The sequence below is a fragment of the Aphanomyces astaci genome (assembly GCF_000520075.1).
Source record: "Aphanomyces astaci strain APO3 unplaced genomic scaffold supercont1.5, whole genome shotgun sequence".
NCBI lineage: Eukaryota > Oomycota > Saprolegniomycetes > Saprolegniales > Verrucalvaceae > Aphanomyces > Aphanomyces astaci.
Window position 1 is genome coordinate 686,812 of NW_009798268.1, and position 16,001 is coordinate 702,812.

General features: G+C 49.7%; 6 protein-coding genes across 9 annotated transcripts; 1 reads left to right on the plus strand and 5 right to left on the minus strand.

The window, feature by feature from the left end:
- Positions 1–120: 120 nt before the first annotated feature.
- H257_02999 (T-complex protein 1, theta subunit) lies at positions 121–2,037 on the minus strand (the record flags this gene model as incomplete). Its single annotated transcript, XM_009826875.1, has 3 exons — positions 121–294; positions 341–612; positions 747–2,037. The coding sequence occupies 3 exons, from the start codon at positions 2,035–2,037 to the stop codon at positions 121–123; spliced, it is 1,737 nt and encodes a 578-aa protein (XP_009825177.1).
- Positions 2,038–2,137: 100 nt separating this feature from the next.
- Positions 2,138–3,436, minus strand: H257_03000 (hypothetical protein; the record flags this gene model as incomplete). Its single annotated transcript, XM_009826876.1, has 9 exons — positions 2,138–2,176; positions 2,235–2,378; positions 2,456–2,569; positions 2,623–2,698; positions 2,742–2,774; positions 2,826–2,926; positions 2,985–3,026; positions 3,087–3,167; positions 3,224–3,436. 9 exons carry the CDS (start codon positions 3,434–3,436, stop codon positions 2,138–2,140), a joined length of 843 nt encoding a protein of 280 aa, XP_009825178.1.
- A 64-nt stretch (positions 3,437–3,500) lies between these two features.
- On the minus strand, positions 3,501–6,517 carry H257_03001 (hypothetical protein). The gene is made up of 7 exons (XM_009826877.1): positions 5,902–6,517; positions 5,393–5,813; positions 4,705–4,880; positions 4,383–4,653; positions 4,269–4,335; positions 4,047–4,202; positions 3,501–3,993 (listed from the first exon to the last, which is right to left on the minus strand). The coding sequence occupies exons 1-7, from the start codon at positions 6,394–6,396 to the stop codon at positions 3,903–3,905; spliced, it is 1,677 nt and encodes a 558-aa protein (XP_009825179.1). The 5' UTR covers positions 6,397–6,517; the 3' UTR covers positions 3,501–3,902.
- A 1,526-nt stretch (positions 6,518–8,043) lies between these two features.
- On the minus strand, positions 8,044–8,361 carry H257_03002 (hypothetical protein; the record flags this gene model as incomplete). Its single annotated transcript, XM_009826878.1, has 1 exon — positions 8,044–8,361. The coding sequence occupies one exon, from the start codon at positions 8,359–8,361 to the stop codon at positions 8,044–8,046; it is 318 nt and encodes a 105-aa protein (XP_009825180.1).
- A 1,539-nt stretch (positions 8,362–9,900) lies between these two features.
- On the plus strand, positions 9,901–11,583 carry H257_03003 (hypothetical protein). 3 transcript variants are annotated; one of them, XM_009826879.1, is made up of 5 exons: positions 9,901–10,116; positions 10,170–10,258; positions 10,348–10,433; positions 10,483–10,590; positions 10,649–11,583. In XM_009826879.1, exons 1-5 carry the CDS (start codon positions 9,959–9,961, stop codon positions 10,769–10,771), a joined length of 564 nt encoding a protein of 187 aa, XP_009825181.1. In that variant the 5' UTR covers positions 9,901–9,958; the 3' UTR covers positions 10,772–11,583. The 3 variants fall into 3 exon arrangements, with proteins under 3 accessions (XP_009825181.1, XP_009825182.1, XP_009825183.1); XM_009826880.1 differs by having other exon boundaries at positions 10,661–11,583; XM_009826881.1 differs by having other exon boundaries at positions 10,348–10,590.
- On the minus strand, positions 11,013–15,977 carry H257_03004. 2 transcript variants are annotated; one of them, XM_009826882.1, is made up of 15 exons: positions 15,847–15,977; positions 15,239–15,790; positions 14,936–15,164; positions 14,770–14,851; positions 14,224–14,487; positions 13,673–13,799; positions 13,197–13,601; positions 12,915–13,138; positions 12,722–12,852; positions 12,485–12,668; positions 12,251–12,432; positions 12,073–12,193; positions 11,899–12,022; positions 11,263–11,500; positions 11,013–11,195 (listed from the first exon to the last, which is right to left on the minus strand). In XM_009826882.1, the coding sequence occupies exons 1-15, from the start codon at positions 15,967–15,969 to the stop codon at positions 11,089–11,091; spliced, it is 3,093 nt and encodes a 1,030-aa protein (XP_009825184.1). In that variant the 5' UTR covers positions 15,970–15,977; the 3' UTR covers positions 11,013–11,088. The 2 variants fall into 2 exon arrangements, with proteins under 2 accessions (XP_009825184.1, XP_009825185.1); XM_009826883.1 differs by having other exon boundaries at positions 11,013–11,500.
- Between the last annotated feature and the right edge of the window lie 24 nt (positions 15,978–16,001).

Sequence of the window (16,001 nt, forward strand, 5' to 3'; positions counted from 1 at the left end):
CCAGTATGTAGCTAGCGTTACCTGCCATGCATTGGATGGGTTCGTTTGATGGTAAGTGTTACAATTCCAACATCACGTGAAGAATTAAACACTGGTTGAATAATCTCTCTAACTTCCTACTTAGGCGCCTCGGGGCTTGGGCCCCCCCGCCGCCTTGGCCATGATGATCTGGTCTACTCGCAGCACCGTGATGGCCACGTCCGCGCCAAGGCGCAGCGCCGCCTTCTTCGTCTCCAAATGGTCGACCACGTTGGCTGCCAGCATGTTTTCCACCACGCCCGTCTCGCTCTCGCACTAACATCATCATCATCATCATAAACCAACTCAAAAACCAACATACCTCGACGTCCACGCCCGCGTTGGCCTTGCCGGCGCCGTGGGCCGCGTATAAAGATGAAATCACTTCCGTGCCTTGCTGGCCCGCGTTCTCTGCGAGCATTCGCGGCACAATCTCGAGCGCTTCCGCAAACTTTTTGATCGCGTACTGATCCAAGCCCGGGATCGTGTTGCCAAACGCTTCAATCTGACGCGCCACTTCAATCTCCGTGGCACCGCCGCCGGCGACAAATCGGCCGTCCTTGCATGCCGCCTTCACCGTGTTCACGCCGTCATCTACATCAAGCCAACACATCCCCTCCATGAACATCACCCTTCCAACAAACATGATTGATCCTCCCACCCACCCATCCATTCAATTCTCCTTCAAATGTCCTCTATCTTTCGATAACTGTTCAATAAAGACGTACCAATTGCCCGTTCCAAGTCATTCAGCACGTTATCCGTACTCGCCCGCAGAATGATGGTGGCCATCTTGGCGTCCTCTTGATCCTGTCGGAACACCGTGATCTTCTTGCCGCCAACCTCTTGGACCGACACGTGGTCGCAGAACCCCATCTCCTCGGGGGTTGGCGCCCCCAGCCGGACGAGCGCGGTCGCGTTCACGGCGCGGCACAACCGGCGGAGTTCCCACTTGCTTTGGATGCGGATCGACAGCAAATGGTACTTTTCCAGGAAATGTAGCGCCATTTCCGAGATCGACCCGCCGGCAATGACCACGGTGGCGCCGCTTTCCGAGATGGCGCGGATCGCTTCGTCCAGACGCTCCTCCTCACCCTTGTTGTAGTTCATCAGCTCGTCCGCGGTCTTGATGAGCACCGTCGACTTGGCTTCCGTGGAGCTCACTTCGATGCCGCACCCGAACACGGCCACCTTGGCGCCGTCCACCTTCTTCACGCTGCCTTCCGTGTCGCGCTGCACGACCATGCCCTTGACCACGCGCGAGTCGAACACGTTGCCGCCCATGATCTTGGTCACGCGGATGTTGTCCACGTTGATCTTGGCCGCCTTGGGCTTGTTGGGAAACACGGTCAAGGCCGCTTCTGCGACCAACGTCGCCAGCACGTCTTCGTACCCGTACTGCTTGGCGCCGACCACGGGCCGGATGATCTTTTCGAGCTCGGCCTGGATCCGCACGTCGCGGACGGTGTGGACTTCGAGCGTGTTCAGGATCTCGAGGGCCTTTTCGTACGCCTTTTTGTATCCTGTTACAATTTCGGACGCGTGGAGTCCCATGCGCAACAACCCCGCGGCTTGCATGAGCAATTCCCCGGCGATGCTCACGACCAAATTTGTCGCGTCGCCAAACTCGGTCTGTTGCATCTTGGCGGCCATTACGACCATCTTGGCGGCGGGATGGACGACTTCCAGTTCTTGCACGATCGTCGCCGTGTCCGACGTGACAAAGATCTTGTCCAAGTGGTTAATGACAAGTTTACGCATGCCGTTCGGGCCGAGCGACGTGCGAGAAATGTCGGCGAGCTGCTTCACGGCTTCGATGTTCTTCGCCACGGCTTCGTCGACTCCTTCGAAGTGCTTGTGTCCGTCTTTCAGCAGGCCGGAAAGCCCCGCGGCAGGATTGAAGCCCATGGATTTCGCCATCTTGCTGTGTCTGTGGTGGGGGGATGAACGATGGAAACAATTCCTATGATCCACTGAACGGCGCTGCCGAATATCCATTTCCAAGGAACGATTATTCATTATACAAGGTTATTCAGTTTTGGAAAAACTCGACCGGGGTTTCGGGATTCCGGGGTTAAGGGGTTTCAAGTGCTTGATCACAGTATTCCCACTACGCCGCCTATGCATTGGCCTCATGGCCGTTGGATCGCAAGTGCACCTACACAATGTGTACATATTAGGCATTACATAGGTGTACATGTATCTGGCAAACGTACTCGAAGCTGCAAAATGACTTCGTCGTCGTGGGACAAGTACGGAAAGTCTCCCGCTGTCTTCATCAAGGCCTTTTTCGCGTCGGGGTATCGTTCGTACATTTGTTCCCGTAGCTCTGTCGTAAACTCGTTGTTGCTGCCGTAGCTCTAACAGGTCAAAGTTTGAAGTTTAAAGTTCCAATGATAATCAACGAAACAATGTCGCAAAGATAAAAATGCCGTACGTCAATGAGCGTCACACGGGTGTGTGGAATGCTGATGCCCCAGCTAAGATGATCGCTGGACAAACTGACCAGGGTCAACCGCGACGCCAACTGCGGCTGGCTGAGCGCATCCAACTTCAAAGCAACAACCCATTACGATTGACCTCACTTGGATGCAACCGTGTCACCTGGGCTCGCATGTATGCCATCGTGGCACGAACAGCGTCGGACGTTCCGTCGTGGGAAAAGTTCCCCACCACATACCTACAGATTTGATGTTATGAAATTTTTGACAAGCAAACGCAACTTTTTCAGGTAAAATGTCGGCAGCATGGGGAGCCTACACCACCAAGAGCGTCATGCCATGTCGTTTGAACGTGGAGTATAGTACATTTTCACGCAAGGCGAGTTGGCGCCAAACACTTTGGTGTTGCAAAATCCATTCGTAAACGCAAGCGACAATACTCGTCGGGGGTAAACAGAGCTGTATCGCTACAATATTAGGATCACATCGACGACACGGTATTTTCGACAAAGCAATCGAACGCACTTGAGCGAGGAACGCGCCAAGACAAACTCCATAAATATGAACCTAACACAATGGACGTTAGAAACTCTACGTGTATATCTCACGCTCAAGAAGAATCGTTACCGATGGAAGGTTCAGTGCGTCCAAGAAGCGGTCAAATGAATGCACCCATTCTTGATGGGTCCACACGACAGGGTGTTGGAGCTATATGCGAAATAAAACGGTTTATTGTGAAAAGCACCACATGACATGCGACGCACTGCAATGACGCGGTATCCACCAGCTTCTTGCAAGGCTGCTATGACTCGATGGAAGATTAACGGTCCACCGACGGTGCCAGGAAGGCACACCAGCGGCGTGAGCTTGCGGTCTCCGACGTCGTAGAACTCCCACAAGTTCCCATCGTATGTCGTGAGGCGCTGCTTAGCCACCGTGCTTAGGAAGGCCACTTCGCTCGTCTTCAGATGGGCCATCTCGTTGGTGTGGAAGTTCACAAATGCAGTGGACTGTCCGAAAGGTCACAAACAGAACGAGATATCCGGATAAAGTGGGTATATTATCCGTATTATTTCACTTCGTCAAATTCATAAAGTCACTGTGTCGACGGAGGCAGCGGACAACTTAGCGTCAACGACATGGATGGTGGTATCGTAGAGAACAAAGATGCGACCTCCGACACATGCAACATCGATGGGTGCTCCCTGGGACAACACATGCATCTCTTGACGACCCCCTTGTATGTCAAACTCGACAAGGTCACTAGCGCTCGCACTGGCGACCACCACAGTGGGCTCACTTCCTCCTCCCTTCGTCTCTACGAATGCGATACATGCATGGTCGTTTCGTATGACGAATGCCTACCTTGTCGCCACGCGCCACTTGCGATTTTGGTCACGCGAAACCCGACCTGGTGGTTGTTCATGTCTATACCATTTTGTATCATCGATCGATCAGTACCTCAACCACAGCCTGCAATTGAAGCGAATACACTCCGTCTGAACTGATTGCAGTCACGAGCTTATACACGACCCTTCAGCAGCGTGCTATTAGTCTTCTTGGGTAAGATACATCCCCTGGACATACCCGTCGTCGTCGCCTCCACAGAGCAATGTGGATGCAGCGTCATTCGCCTTCTCTTCGTGGCTCGTGGAACTCCAAATGCACGCTATACGCGTTGGCGCAGGCACTGTGGCCAAAACGTGTCCTTGGTGTGTGAGTAGGAGCTCCTGTCGACCCAAGCTACGTCAACCACACCACTTGTTTACTCTTGGTCATATTCCGTGATGGGAAAGAAAGGATATGTACCTTACAGCCACGTACGAGCACAATTGATCATCACAGTCTCGCAATCGAACGGAAGCCACTGAGGCCACTACATGTCTGTAAGGATCAAACGTTTTTGGCGAGCGCACTACGCACCATGAGCTGATGTCGTTGCTGCGGGAGCGCTGTGATCGTGGAATGGCAGGTCAATGTCCATGCGCTTGATCCATCGCACGTCGAATTCGTCCACACCCATCAAGTTCCCGACCAAGTCGCCCAGAATGAACTCCCCGCCGTGCCATGTGGCGCTGATCACGGCGGCTTCCATGTCGTACCGCCGCAATTCCATACCCGTGCCGAGCTCAAGCAAGATGACCGTGCCGTTGCCATCTCCTACCACAACCAAAGATCCATGGACATGCACACACTACCATCACAACGCAGCGTTACAAGATTGAACCATCCATCCACAACCTACCGAGATGCTGTAGGCCGTCGCCGCAACCTCCCAATCGGCAACGTTCTCATCGAGGACAATGTGTTTGCGTTGAGAGTTGCCATCCATCTCTGGAGCCACGTATCGAACGCACTTGACTTCGCCAAAGGACGTGCCAAGCACGAACAGCTCCTCGCCCGTTCTAACTGCCGCGATCGCTGTGTACATACTCGACCTTGGTTGCAATGATGGTTGATTCGGCTTCGAATGTGTTATCCGGAATACTATACGCATCCGGAAGGACATACCTCCAGTTCTTGTGTTCTCCGCCTGGCGCAACTCCACCTCCTTTCTCTCGTGGATACGGATGCATCTGCACCCCATCTCGCTGATGCGACCTGCTGCTAAGCTTGACATCCCATCTATGATGTATTACACATTTCAATCTCTCAAGCTACTGGAGATGCTACGTCGTGCCGCGACACTGGGTGACGCCATTCGTAAAACGCGTCAGGCACGAGAGCTGTCGGTTGAGTGCTTCCAAATTGCATTCGTGGTGGGAGGTATGGCCGCATGAAAGGAATGTCACGCCAAACAATGTGGTGTCTTCGCCTTGTGTGCAAAGTGCACAGGACACGATGGTCATGGCGGTGGAGGTAGCGCTATACCCGACGAGCATTTCGGAGGTCGATGGACATACAACATTGGGTCGTCCACATCGCATACGTACACGTCTGCCGATGTCGCCACCGAACGAACTGCATCAAGTTCTGCAAAAGGATTTGATGGGACTCAACGTGGGCTGCCAAGACAGCGGGATGGTGCGCCGAGTGAAATCCCCCCATGACTCCAACATGGGCAGTGCGGGGGCCTTGGTCTGACGGTGGAAGTAGAACCGGTAACCGATGCCGTCGCACATGTGGCCGTAGTCTAAGGCTGCGCACAGAGGTTGTCCAGTCGACGTAAAGCTCGACGTATAATTCATGTGGGTGTTGATTAACCGTAACCTGAAACGTAATACAAATATCTTCGACGTAATCGCAGATCAAAACCTCCAAATACAAAGCGCAGTTAAGTTCAGCAATGCGACGAAAACGTAGGCCGCTTTGGCAGGGCTCAATCCCGGGGCACTCTGGGGCGGAGCCGTATCGCTAACCACTACACTAATGAGAGATTACAGTTAGTACGTTTTGCGTTCTCATCAATCACATAAAAGACAATCTGGTTGATTATTGAAACTGGCGTCGTGTTGCAGTGGCAGGCTCGGCAGTCGTGGTCTCGGGTGTAGAGGTCGTGGTACCTGATGAATCCATCGCATTCATTGGCGTAACCGCTGCGCGAGTTCCACACATCTGCTCTCAGTTGTGAAAAGTCGGCATCCGACTTGGCCACACTTGCTCTGGCGTTCGCGATCTGGTTGACGATAAGGATGCTGTATGTTGGTGGAAGGGTAGCGTTGTCAAGGGGTGCCGTCGAATGACCCGTGACGGCAAAGGATGAGGCTGTGGAGGGGGTCATTGTGTGACAGGCATGCCCCTTCACCCATTGGAAGCGAAGGAGGAGAAATTCCTGGACGCAGGGTTGACGTTTCGATTTCGTTGAACTCGGGTGGCGAAGCGGCGTCTTCAACCTGGTCCTCGACGGACGGATCTTGACGTACTCCTCCGTGTCTTGGACAAGGATTCCCAGCGCCGCCGCAATCCACGTCGCTGTCATCCCTTCCCGCCGCCACATTTGAAATTGGATTCGTACCTGTGATCACCTCTGTCAGCATGCAAGTTTAGAGCGCGTCTGGAGGATAAAATGGAATTTCGTGAAGGGGCGAATATCTCAATCAGTAATTATTGAATATAGACGAAAACTCCATTTTGTGTGAAAATATTGATACTTGTTGCCAGACACGTCATTCTGCTTTTCATTCAGAGCAATTCGAATTGGCAACATCGTTCGGAATGAAGGATAGCCGTGCTACGCACGACCGTCGGGTACAACCTCACCATAGCCGCCAAAACCTAGAATTAGCCGCCATGAATATGAAAACAAGTATAACGTTATTGTACGTCGTTCATTTATTGTTGTTGAAATTGTTCTTGCGCTTGTCTGCTCGAGGCGGCGTGGCCAACGACGTAGAGAAACGTTGCCGGGATAAATTGCAAAACACAATAATACTTCATCATTGTCATTACCCTCAAAACGACAAATGTCGATTTTGTTAGGATGGGGGTAATGTACGGATGAGTTACAAAACCTCTCTATTATTCCATTTTGCCCCAAAATGGCGTTTTGGGGTTCTTTATTACAATATTTCTGAGAAAAAAAGTGTTTTGCCAGGAGGCTGCGGGAAACGATCAACTTTACAATCCTCAAACGATATGGCAGTGCATAGTTCATCATCACCATACACACGCTAGAATCAAATCGAGTTCAGCCTGAGGAAGAAAGCAGCGGTCACTACTTTTAATTGCCATTTTGAAGGATTGGCATTGTCCATTGATTGCGCTGAGTTGCTTGGCTCCACACAAAACGGTTGCATAACGCACCGATCAACGCAAAACCATGGTAGCATGTACAGCAGCATTGATACTACGTAATAAAGCGGTATGGACGGTGTTACGATACTTATTGCGGGATATAATCACACCCGAAGTAAGCTATATTTCAGTTTTTTGGCATGTTTGAGGTCACTTCACGCATGCTAAATAAGCGCAATCGCCACATATCACGTCTCGTTATATAGCCTGCAGCCATCTCTTCAGTTTTCATATGAAATGTATCATGCCCAGACCAGCCGTTGCTGAGCAATTCAACGACAAAGTCATGTACTTTCTCGATAGTTAACATTGACATAAATTATGACAAACATTGATGTTAGCTTATGTTAACTTGATGCTATATTTCGATGTTATCTTTTTAAATTATGACATCCATATTTTATATTAAAAATACATAACGGTATTCTCGTGGAATGCAGTGGATACTTTTCCAAACAGCATCGTAACTGGCGGCCAAAATTTGAAAGGTATACTACGTATACCTTTTATACAGCGGAATCGAATACAAAGTAGCCTTGCACCAAAACTCGACTCCTTCGTCTAGACATACGTTTATCCTCGCTTACGTCGCCAACGATGGCTACCCGCAGCCTCCAGACATTATTTTCAATGCAATTGTAATTTTAGATTATAAATTATACTACAGTAGGTATAAACATTTTGCTTTGTGAATACGTAGTATACCAGTTACTGTAAACGTTCCTATAATGGGGAGACATTTGGCTGTGTGAAAGCGTCATTCCTGGAGAGCCGCTTACATACGTGCACAGGTGCCATCACACAGAACTCCTCCGAGATTGCTTCGAGAGTGAAAGTGGGCGGCCTTGCTCTACTTGCAATTGCTGGATTCAGAGCATCGCCAGCCGTCTTCCATCACATACACATCGCAGTCGTCTTCGTCCAGCATAGACATGCGTTGGGTGCGTCGGTGGGAGTTCGGCAAGTAGAAGCAGGCAAGTCCAATGCCCGCTGCGACTGCGACAGTGACGATAATTGTCACCGTGATGGCTACAGCGACGATTTGACCGGTGGTCGATGGCAACTGCAGTGTCACGACGACGGGCGAGCTATGGTCACCCATCGTCGGACGTGAACTGCTTCGGAGGCCTGGTTGATCATGTTGTTGCTGTTGGGAAGGAGTAGTCATAGCGGTAGTCGTTGATGCTTACGCTGATTCAACTCGCATTAGTAGGGCATAAAATAATGTATGCATCTTGTAATTCTAACAAATTACGGGGTCCATCTCTGTAGGTCCGCGGACTTGACGTACCGTAGAAACCTTACGTGGTATTCAGGCGTACTTAACACGAACACATTAATTGGTGATCAATACAAATACCAAGTAAAAATACTTCGTCGTGGAACAGGCCTCGTTCGGGTAGCGACATGGCCTGCGGCCTACCTGTCTCTTTTCCCGACAAGAGGAATCGATAGCACATTTGGTGACATGCACGATTGGGGCTCACTCCTCGCCAAGGCATCGCCTGCACAAAATTATACACACGACCTCCGCTTCGCTACGATGCGCACAATTTTGTCGGCGGATGCTCTGTCGTCGCTCGAGACTATAAGGCTTGTCGACGTGGAAAAAGAAGGGTTTTGACGGATTCGATAACCTTGTGCTTTCTGATACGGTGCTCGTCAACTGAAGCTAGTATTAGAAGCTAATCGCGGAAATTCACAAAATTTTGACAAATGGACAGACGCCAAAGCTGGCCATCATAAGAAAGGTCTGCTGCTTAGCTGCTGTAAATTGAACCGAATATGACCGGATAAGTGGTATATTACCCGGATAAGCAATGTTATGCCGGATAATGCTACTGTATCCGGTAGCAGCATGCACTTTTGAGCAAGGTTATGTCCAAAACCTCTGATATATTACAGCAAAACCACTGAAGTAAATTATTAATATAACCTCTTACACCTTTTGGATGAAGCATGCCATTCTATGGTGCATTTCATCTAAAGGCTACAAAAAAATGTCTTGTCTTACGACAGCTATTCCAACTTTGTAAATTGATATTTTTTAGGAAAATAAGCCGCAATAACGATAGGACTGGACAAACCCAACAGAAGTTACGGTTCAAATTTTCGATTGGTGAAAAATTGATCGTAATAGAGTTTAAACCAACCAGCCTTTTTGTATGAAAATATATGGAGCCAGGCACATTTTGGCCTAAAAGGAGCTTCAAGTACAGTATATCTTGGTATTTGAATACAGTACTTATCCGTATGAACGTTTCAAATGTATCCGGATTATTCAGGGCTTTTAACCTAATTACCAGATAAAAAACGTAACTAATAGTAATTTAACGTCAAAATTACGTGGTTTAATCGAGGCGTTTAAACTAAAACGTCTCCTCCTGAAGGATGTCCGATCTGTACCTGGTAGTCTTTAGATGAAATGCACCATACCCCAATTGTTTATATCTTGATTTAAGTATACTGGGTGTTATCTAGATATGACCGCTATGTACGACCACTCACGGTCATAACACACATAACTGAGAAGGGGTCCGACCGGCATCGCATAGATGACATGTCCGATAAATTTCATAATATCCCGTTTATGTACGAAACGTACTTATATGGATTCGAAGAACGTTTACTCCAAATAATTGCCCCACACACGAGCATTCTACGCTTGCCACGTGGAAACGGCAAGTTGAACTTGAACTAGAAAAATGTTCGAACGTCCTTTCGACTGAAAACAATCTTTGGACAGTTTTTCCATCGAGTTGGCCATGGGAAACTCGCTGTGCTGCGGCATCACAAGCTACGAGGCGTACCAGCGGGAAGCAAAGCTCAAGGAAGGCGACCATTTTCGTCGGCACACGTCGCTCTTTGGTATGCTTCCGACGTCGGACCGCATTTATCTCCGCCTCGACGCGACGAGCTCGCGGTACTAAATACAATCCCGAGTTCCATCGCTATTGCCTCATCCACTTGTGATAGACTCGAGTGGACGTTGACCGACGAGCCATCGGACGTCGCGCGCACCGAAGCAATTCATGTCGACCACATCGCCAAGATCATGCCAAGTGGTATGGACGGCCCTTCGATATTCATGTCATGGTCGCCAACAAGTAGAATCAACAAATGTCGCAGGACTGATGTAAGGTCTATAATCTAGGCAAAGCCAACATCATTTTATACGCCGCGTCCGGCAAAAAGATGCTGGAAGTCACCGCCAAAGACATTCCATTGCGAGACCTTTGGGTAAACTCTATCGTCAAACCATTTCAAGATCAAATTCATTCGTTCGCAGGTGCAAACGTTGATGGACGTCCTCGACGCCAGGGGGGTCATCTTCACGTCCAACGAACTCGAGTCTGTCGACGCTCAAATGCGCAAGCAACAAGCCCAGGACAAGCACGTACGTGATGCTAAACCAGTGTATCGTCGTCACCGCCGCCACAATCGCATAAATTTAGGTGTATTGGCAGGACCGGACCGAGAGCCTCCAGCTGCGCCAAGCGCTGGCCGCTGAAAAGAAGAAAGCATTTGCCACCGTCGGCATGCGATACACTGCGCAAGCCATGGCGAATCGATGCTAATATGCAGGGATGGCATGTTTGGTTTTTCGTTTTGGTTTTTCATTTTGGTTTTTTAGAAAAACCATTAGTTTTCAAAAAGATTTTTCAAATTATAGTAAGTAACATGCAAGTAAATTGCATTGTTTTATAGTTCATCTTCAAGTAATGTGGATTCGAATTTCCAGACCCTGGTGAATCGAATCATGAATCGACACTATTGGCTAATCCATATTTGAGTGGATTTGATTGGCTCAGGAAGGACAAGTATATTCAACCAATCAGAACGGCGTGACTCAATATGTACCTAGACGTATATTACTTATAAAACGCGAACGCTACTATTTCCCCCCAAAAAAACTCATGAGGGCGCGGCGCGTCACGGTGGGCGTCGTCACCGCGCTCTCTTTCGCCATCACGTCCACACTCACCGCCCGTTTGACGATTTCTACACAATTACCTCGTCACATATGCTGTCACCGACGCAATAATAGTCCAACTCAAACCATACGTACGGTGGCGAGGGCTCACACACGCCGCGGGCCGCTCCACGACGATGTCTTCGGTCAAATCGAACGTGGACTTGACCAGCACGCCCAGGAAGTCCCGAGGGGCTTTGGCCACCTCCATGAGGACGCCATCGGTCGACCGCACCTCCATCGTACCATGCCACAAGTTGGCGGCGTCGTCCCGGGCGACGGAAATGGTTGCGCACACGCACTCGTTCCATTTGGTCCACGTTAAAAACGCCATCTAACAACCAACCATTGTAATGCACCTCCATTCCAAACAGTTCAATGGCATGGGTATTCTTAACGATTCTACATGCCATCCGCCCACGGAAAAGAGTGATAGTTGAGTGCAAATATTTGTATATATATATATATATATATATATATATATAGAATGTGGATTCGGTACAAATTTCCAGTCGATTCTCGCCGCCGAATCGAAACTCTGTTGGGTAATCCAAATTTGAGAGCTTTTGATTGGCTATTCAGAAATGACAAGTAATACATGCAGCCAATCAGAATTTTCCAGCGGGATTCAATGTTTGATTAGAAAACCACGCGAAGAGTGAAAAGAAATTCTAGCTACAATACATAGGCTCCAAAAAAGCAACTAGTGCTACAGTAACTCATCGAACGTACTTGGACAAACCAATCGGTGGCCACGCTCACGTCGGCGACATACGCGACTTTGGCGTGGCGGTGGTGAGGCGTGACGCTCTTGGTTGCTTTCGCTTGGATCTTGTACACCTTGTTGGTTTCCGCTCTACAATGTGTACATGTATGACACATATATGCTGTCGACATCTCGTGTACGTTTGCCACGCCATCTGGAAGTACGCGGCCGTCCACAGGGTCGAGTCGGGCAGGTGAAACAACGCGTCAAATGGCATGTGATACGGGTTCGTGAGCCCCATCACCGTCGCAGGAACCTCCGCTACAGTGTCACAGAGTGAATATATATCATACCATGGGTGAGATTCAGGATACGAACGGGAGGAGGTTACAGATTCTAACTCGACTCGAAAGTAGAACCGCGCGCGACTGAACCGACTAAATCGAAATAGCTTCTCCGACTTGAACATGCCATGGGGTTTCACTTCGCCCGTCACACGGATATGCATGTTGTTGGACGTGTCCACGAGCGTCACGGGGCCCGTCACACCCACGCCAATCCTACATGATATATATCAGATATATCTACCCGACCCCTAGATTGTGGACGTACGAAAAGTCGCTCCACGACACGTTGCTCACGTTGCAGCACGTCACGCACAACGCAATGTCCTCCGGATAATCTTCCGGCTCCCGGTACGAAATCTTGAGACACAGTGGGTCGCACGACCCTGTCACGACTGTCTCCACCTCCTCTGTCCACTGGGCGACGACAGGCCCCGTTGTCGCAGCCAACCCTACACACGAAAAAGCAAGAGTCACACATGAAACGGTGTCGCAGACTGCTTACCGGACGACCGGCAAGGGAAGAGCGACGCTGGGGAAAACAACTCTGGCAACACGAACGCCGACGCGAGCTCCAACGACAACACGTGACCCCGGGACCCCATGCCCGTCATGTCTTCGATGGTTTGGACAACGCTAGCCCCCATATACATACATGTACATAAGGGAAACACACTCAAACAATATGCCCTTCGTACGTGTCGGAGATGACGCGGTGAATACTGTTGCGGACGCGGACTTGCGCAAGGATTTGCACCGCGCGCTGCTTGAGCGACGCGTCCTTGGCCAAGAGGCAGCGGAGACACTGGAGGAGGGCGTAGAACCGACCAAGGACATGCACGTCTACCGTGTGGACGTTCTCGTCCCCGCCCCCCAGCACCCCGTCGTTGTACGTGGTCGATGACGGCAGCCCCGCTCCGTCCTATCAAGCCATCGATCAGTATCCTCGTTTCCACACACAGATCTACCCAAGTACATACCTTGGACGTTTGGAGAGCTAACAACTCGACTTCGACCCACGCCATGATCGTATGGCTATGACCGCCGCCACCGGTATGGTTGGGCGCAAACTTGAGCCCAAGCCAATACAATTGCACACGAACGTTGGGCGACGGCACCTTGGGGGCCAACGGAAGCACGACGTTGCTTAGAAAGTCCAGCACTGGCGGCGCGGGGCTGCTATCTTGACACAGCTGCGTCAGGAGCGCCGTGAACAAGACCAGCGTGGCCGTGCGGAGGTCCGTCGTGGATTTGTTGGCGAGGACCGCCACAAACTGCTGAAGCACGACGAGGCGGGCTTGGGGGTGATTCGGGTGGCTGCAAAAGAGCAGGGCTTCGACCAGCGCCCGAAAAATCTCGTACGCTTGGCTCGACTTGCCTTTGACCTATTTAACAGATGAAACCACAGCATCAACGCAATGCCATCGCCAGTGTCGTTATATTATTTATTTATTACCTGGCCCAAAGGAAGTCCGTGAAAGTACGAGCTCGCGCAGATAGAGTCGAGGAGGGCAAACTGCCGTTTGCGGCAAACTCGAGCGACCATGGCATGCCACAGGTCGTACAATAAACCGAGACGGGTGCTAGTAGATACAATGTCACCATCTCGTCCACTTGAAATAGCATCATCACATAGTTTCTAGTCAAATATAATATCAAATACTAGTAATAGGCATCAACACAATACTGGCCAGTGGTATATATACTCCATAGTACGTACATAGCACCAGTCGTTTAGGATAGCTCCATGTAGTCACAAATACAGTATATGTGTATTCATGGAAAACATTATAAAAACAAAGAACAACATTCAACACACTCATAATATTATTATTATGAGTGTCGCAAGACGCGTCGTAGTATTATATATTAAGGCAATGAAAATATTATAAGCACAAAGAACAACATTCAACACACTCATAATATTATTATATTTTGGGCAAGACGCGTCGTAGTAATATATATCAAGGCAATTCAAACGACGAGAATATGAAGGAAACGACGTACGTTGGGTTTTCGAGCCCGGCGATCGAGTCGAGGGCCGGTCCCACGACATTGGTGAAGTCCAAAGTGTTGGTCCAGTCCAAGAGAAGCACCTGGACGCGGATCACGTCGTGACGTTGCCGTGTCATCGTGGACGAGCGAATGATGGCCGTGAGTCGGGACACGAGCACCGACGACCATTGCAATCGGTTGTACGTTTGCAATGGATGCTGCATGACAATGGCAATGGCTTCGCAGATTGGATACGCTTGGGTCAGCGACGCGTTCCTAATATAGTTATGTAGAATATTCAAGACACCAACATGTCGTGTAACTCGGGGGCAGTAAAAAAAATTATTCCAAGGTAAAAAATATCATGTAACCACGATACAGATCCAGTCCATATTATAATATATATATATATATATTATGGACTGGATCTGTATTATGTTTATATGATTGACTTATATAAGTCAATAATATATACTACTGTAGTATATATACATATATATATATATTGATTTGAATCTATAGATATATCAAAAATGTGTACATAAATATATGTCGTACACATAAGCTGGGAGGCACCACGACTCGACGAGATCGGCGGCGACCAAATCTGCACGCACTCTAACCGTGCCCTTGTTGTCGTCTAATGATAAACAGTATCACAATGATAAACAGTATCACATTCCAACTGCACAAGTACAATGCAGGCATTGAAATATGGACGTACCCACAGCTGCTGTTGCGTCCAGCTCCACGATGGCAATGGCGATGCCAGGAGTGCACGCGCCGCTCTTTTGCATCAACATGTACGCGACCATACTCAACCACTTCATCGCGTGCAGCTGCGAGTTCATTGGGAGTAACTGCGCATTGGCTTTGAACATGCCAAAGCGAGGGTATGCTTGATCAAACAGCCACGAAACGAGTTCGTCTAGTCCACCTTCTTGTCGTCGCGGCTACATACATACCGTCGAAATGATCAGGACAACATGGAACCCCCCCTAGTGTACAAGAAGATACGGGGACGCACGTGCTGGCTGGACAGACTGCGGATGGCATGACTGCGACCAAACAGATGCGCCAGGTTCGAGAAGGCCACCGCCGCGACTTCTGGCGCTTCCGCTTCGGCGGCTTGGAGGTTGAGTTTCCAAATGTCGATGAGGATGGACGTAACGTCTTGCTGGGCAACGATCCGCGCTTCGTTCGAGTCGAAAGGGAACCGAGTTAAGCCACGAGCAAACAGAACTTTGGTGCAGAGGATGCTCACGCGGCTGAACGTGGCCAGCGCCACGCACCGTACGTCGATGGACTCGTGGTTGACACAGGCTTGGATCTTCTTGAGGGGTTCCATCTCTTGCTGCTGAAGGAAACCCAACGTCAGCGTGAGTGGCAGCACGTCGAACACGGGAATCGAATGCACCAACACGGGGGCGGCACCCTGTGCAGCCGCTCCCGCAAGCTCCTTCACCGCCGCGTCCAGGATAAGTTGCCACACTTCTGTCGTGATACAGGAAGGAGCCAACCCCGCCAAGCGAAACCCAAGGATTTTGCAAGGCGTCGTGGCTTCTGGTGCGAAGCATTCCTACAATCGCCAATCAGGGTTATTTCGGTCGTGAAATACATCAACAAGTGATGTACTTGCAACAGGTTGAACACTTCGGTTCGAGTAAGCGCATGCTTCTTCGTCGTGGCAGTCTGAACTTGCTTTGAAGCGCGCTGCAATACCTTGGTCGCATCGCCGTCGACGGCCTTGGTGTCCATGATCTTGTGATCTTTTCAAACTCACGAGAGTA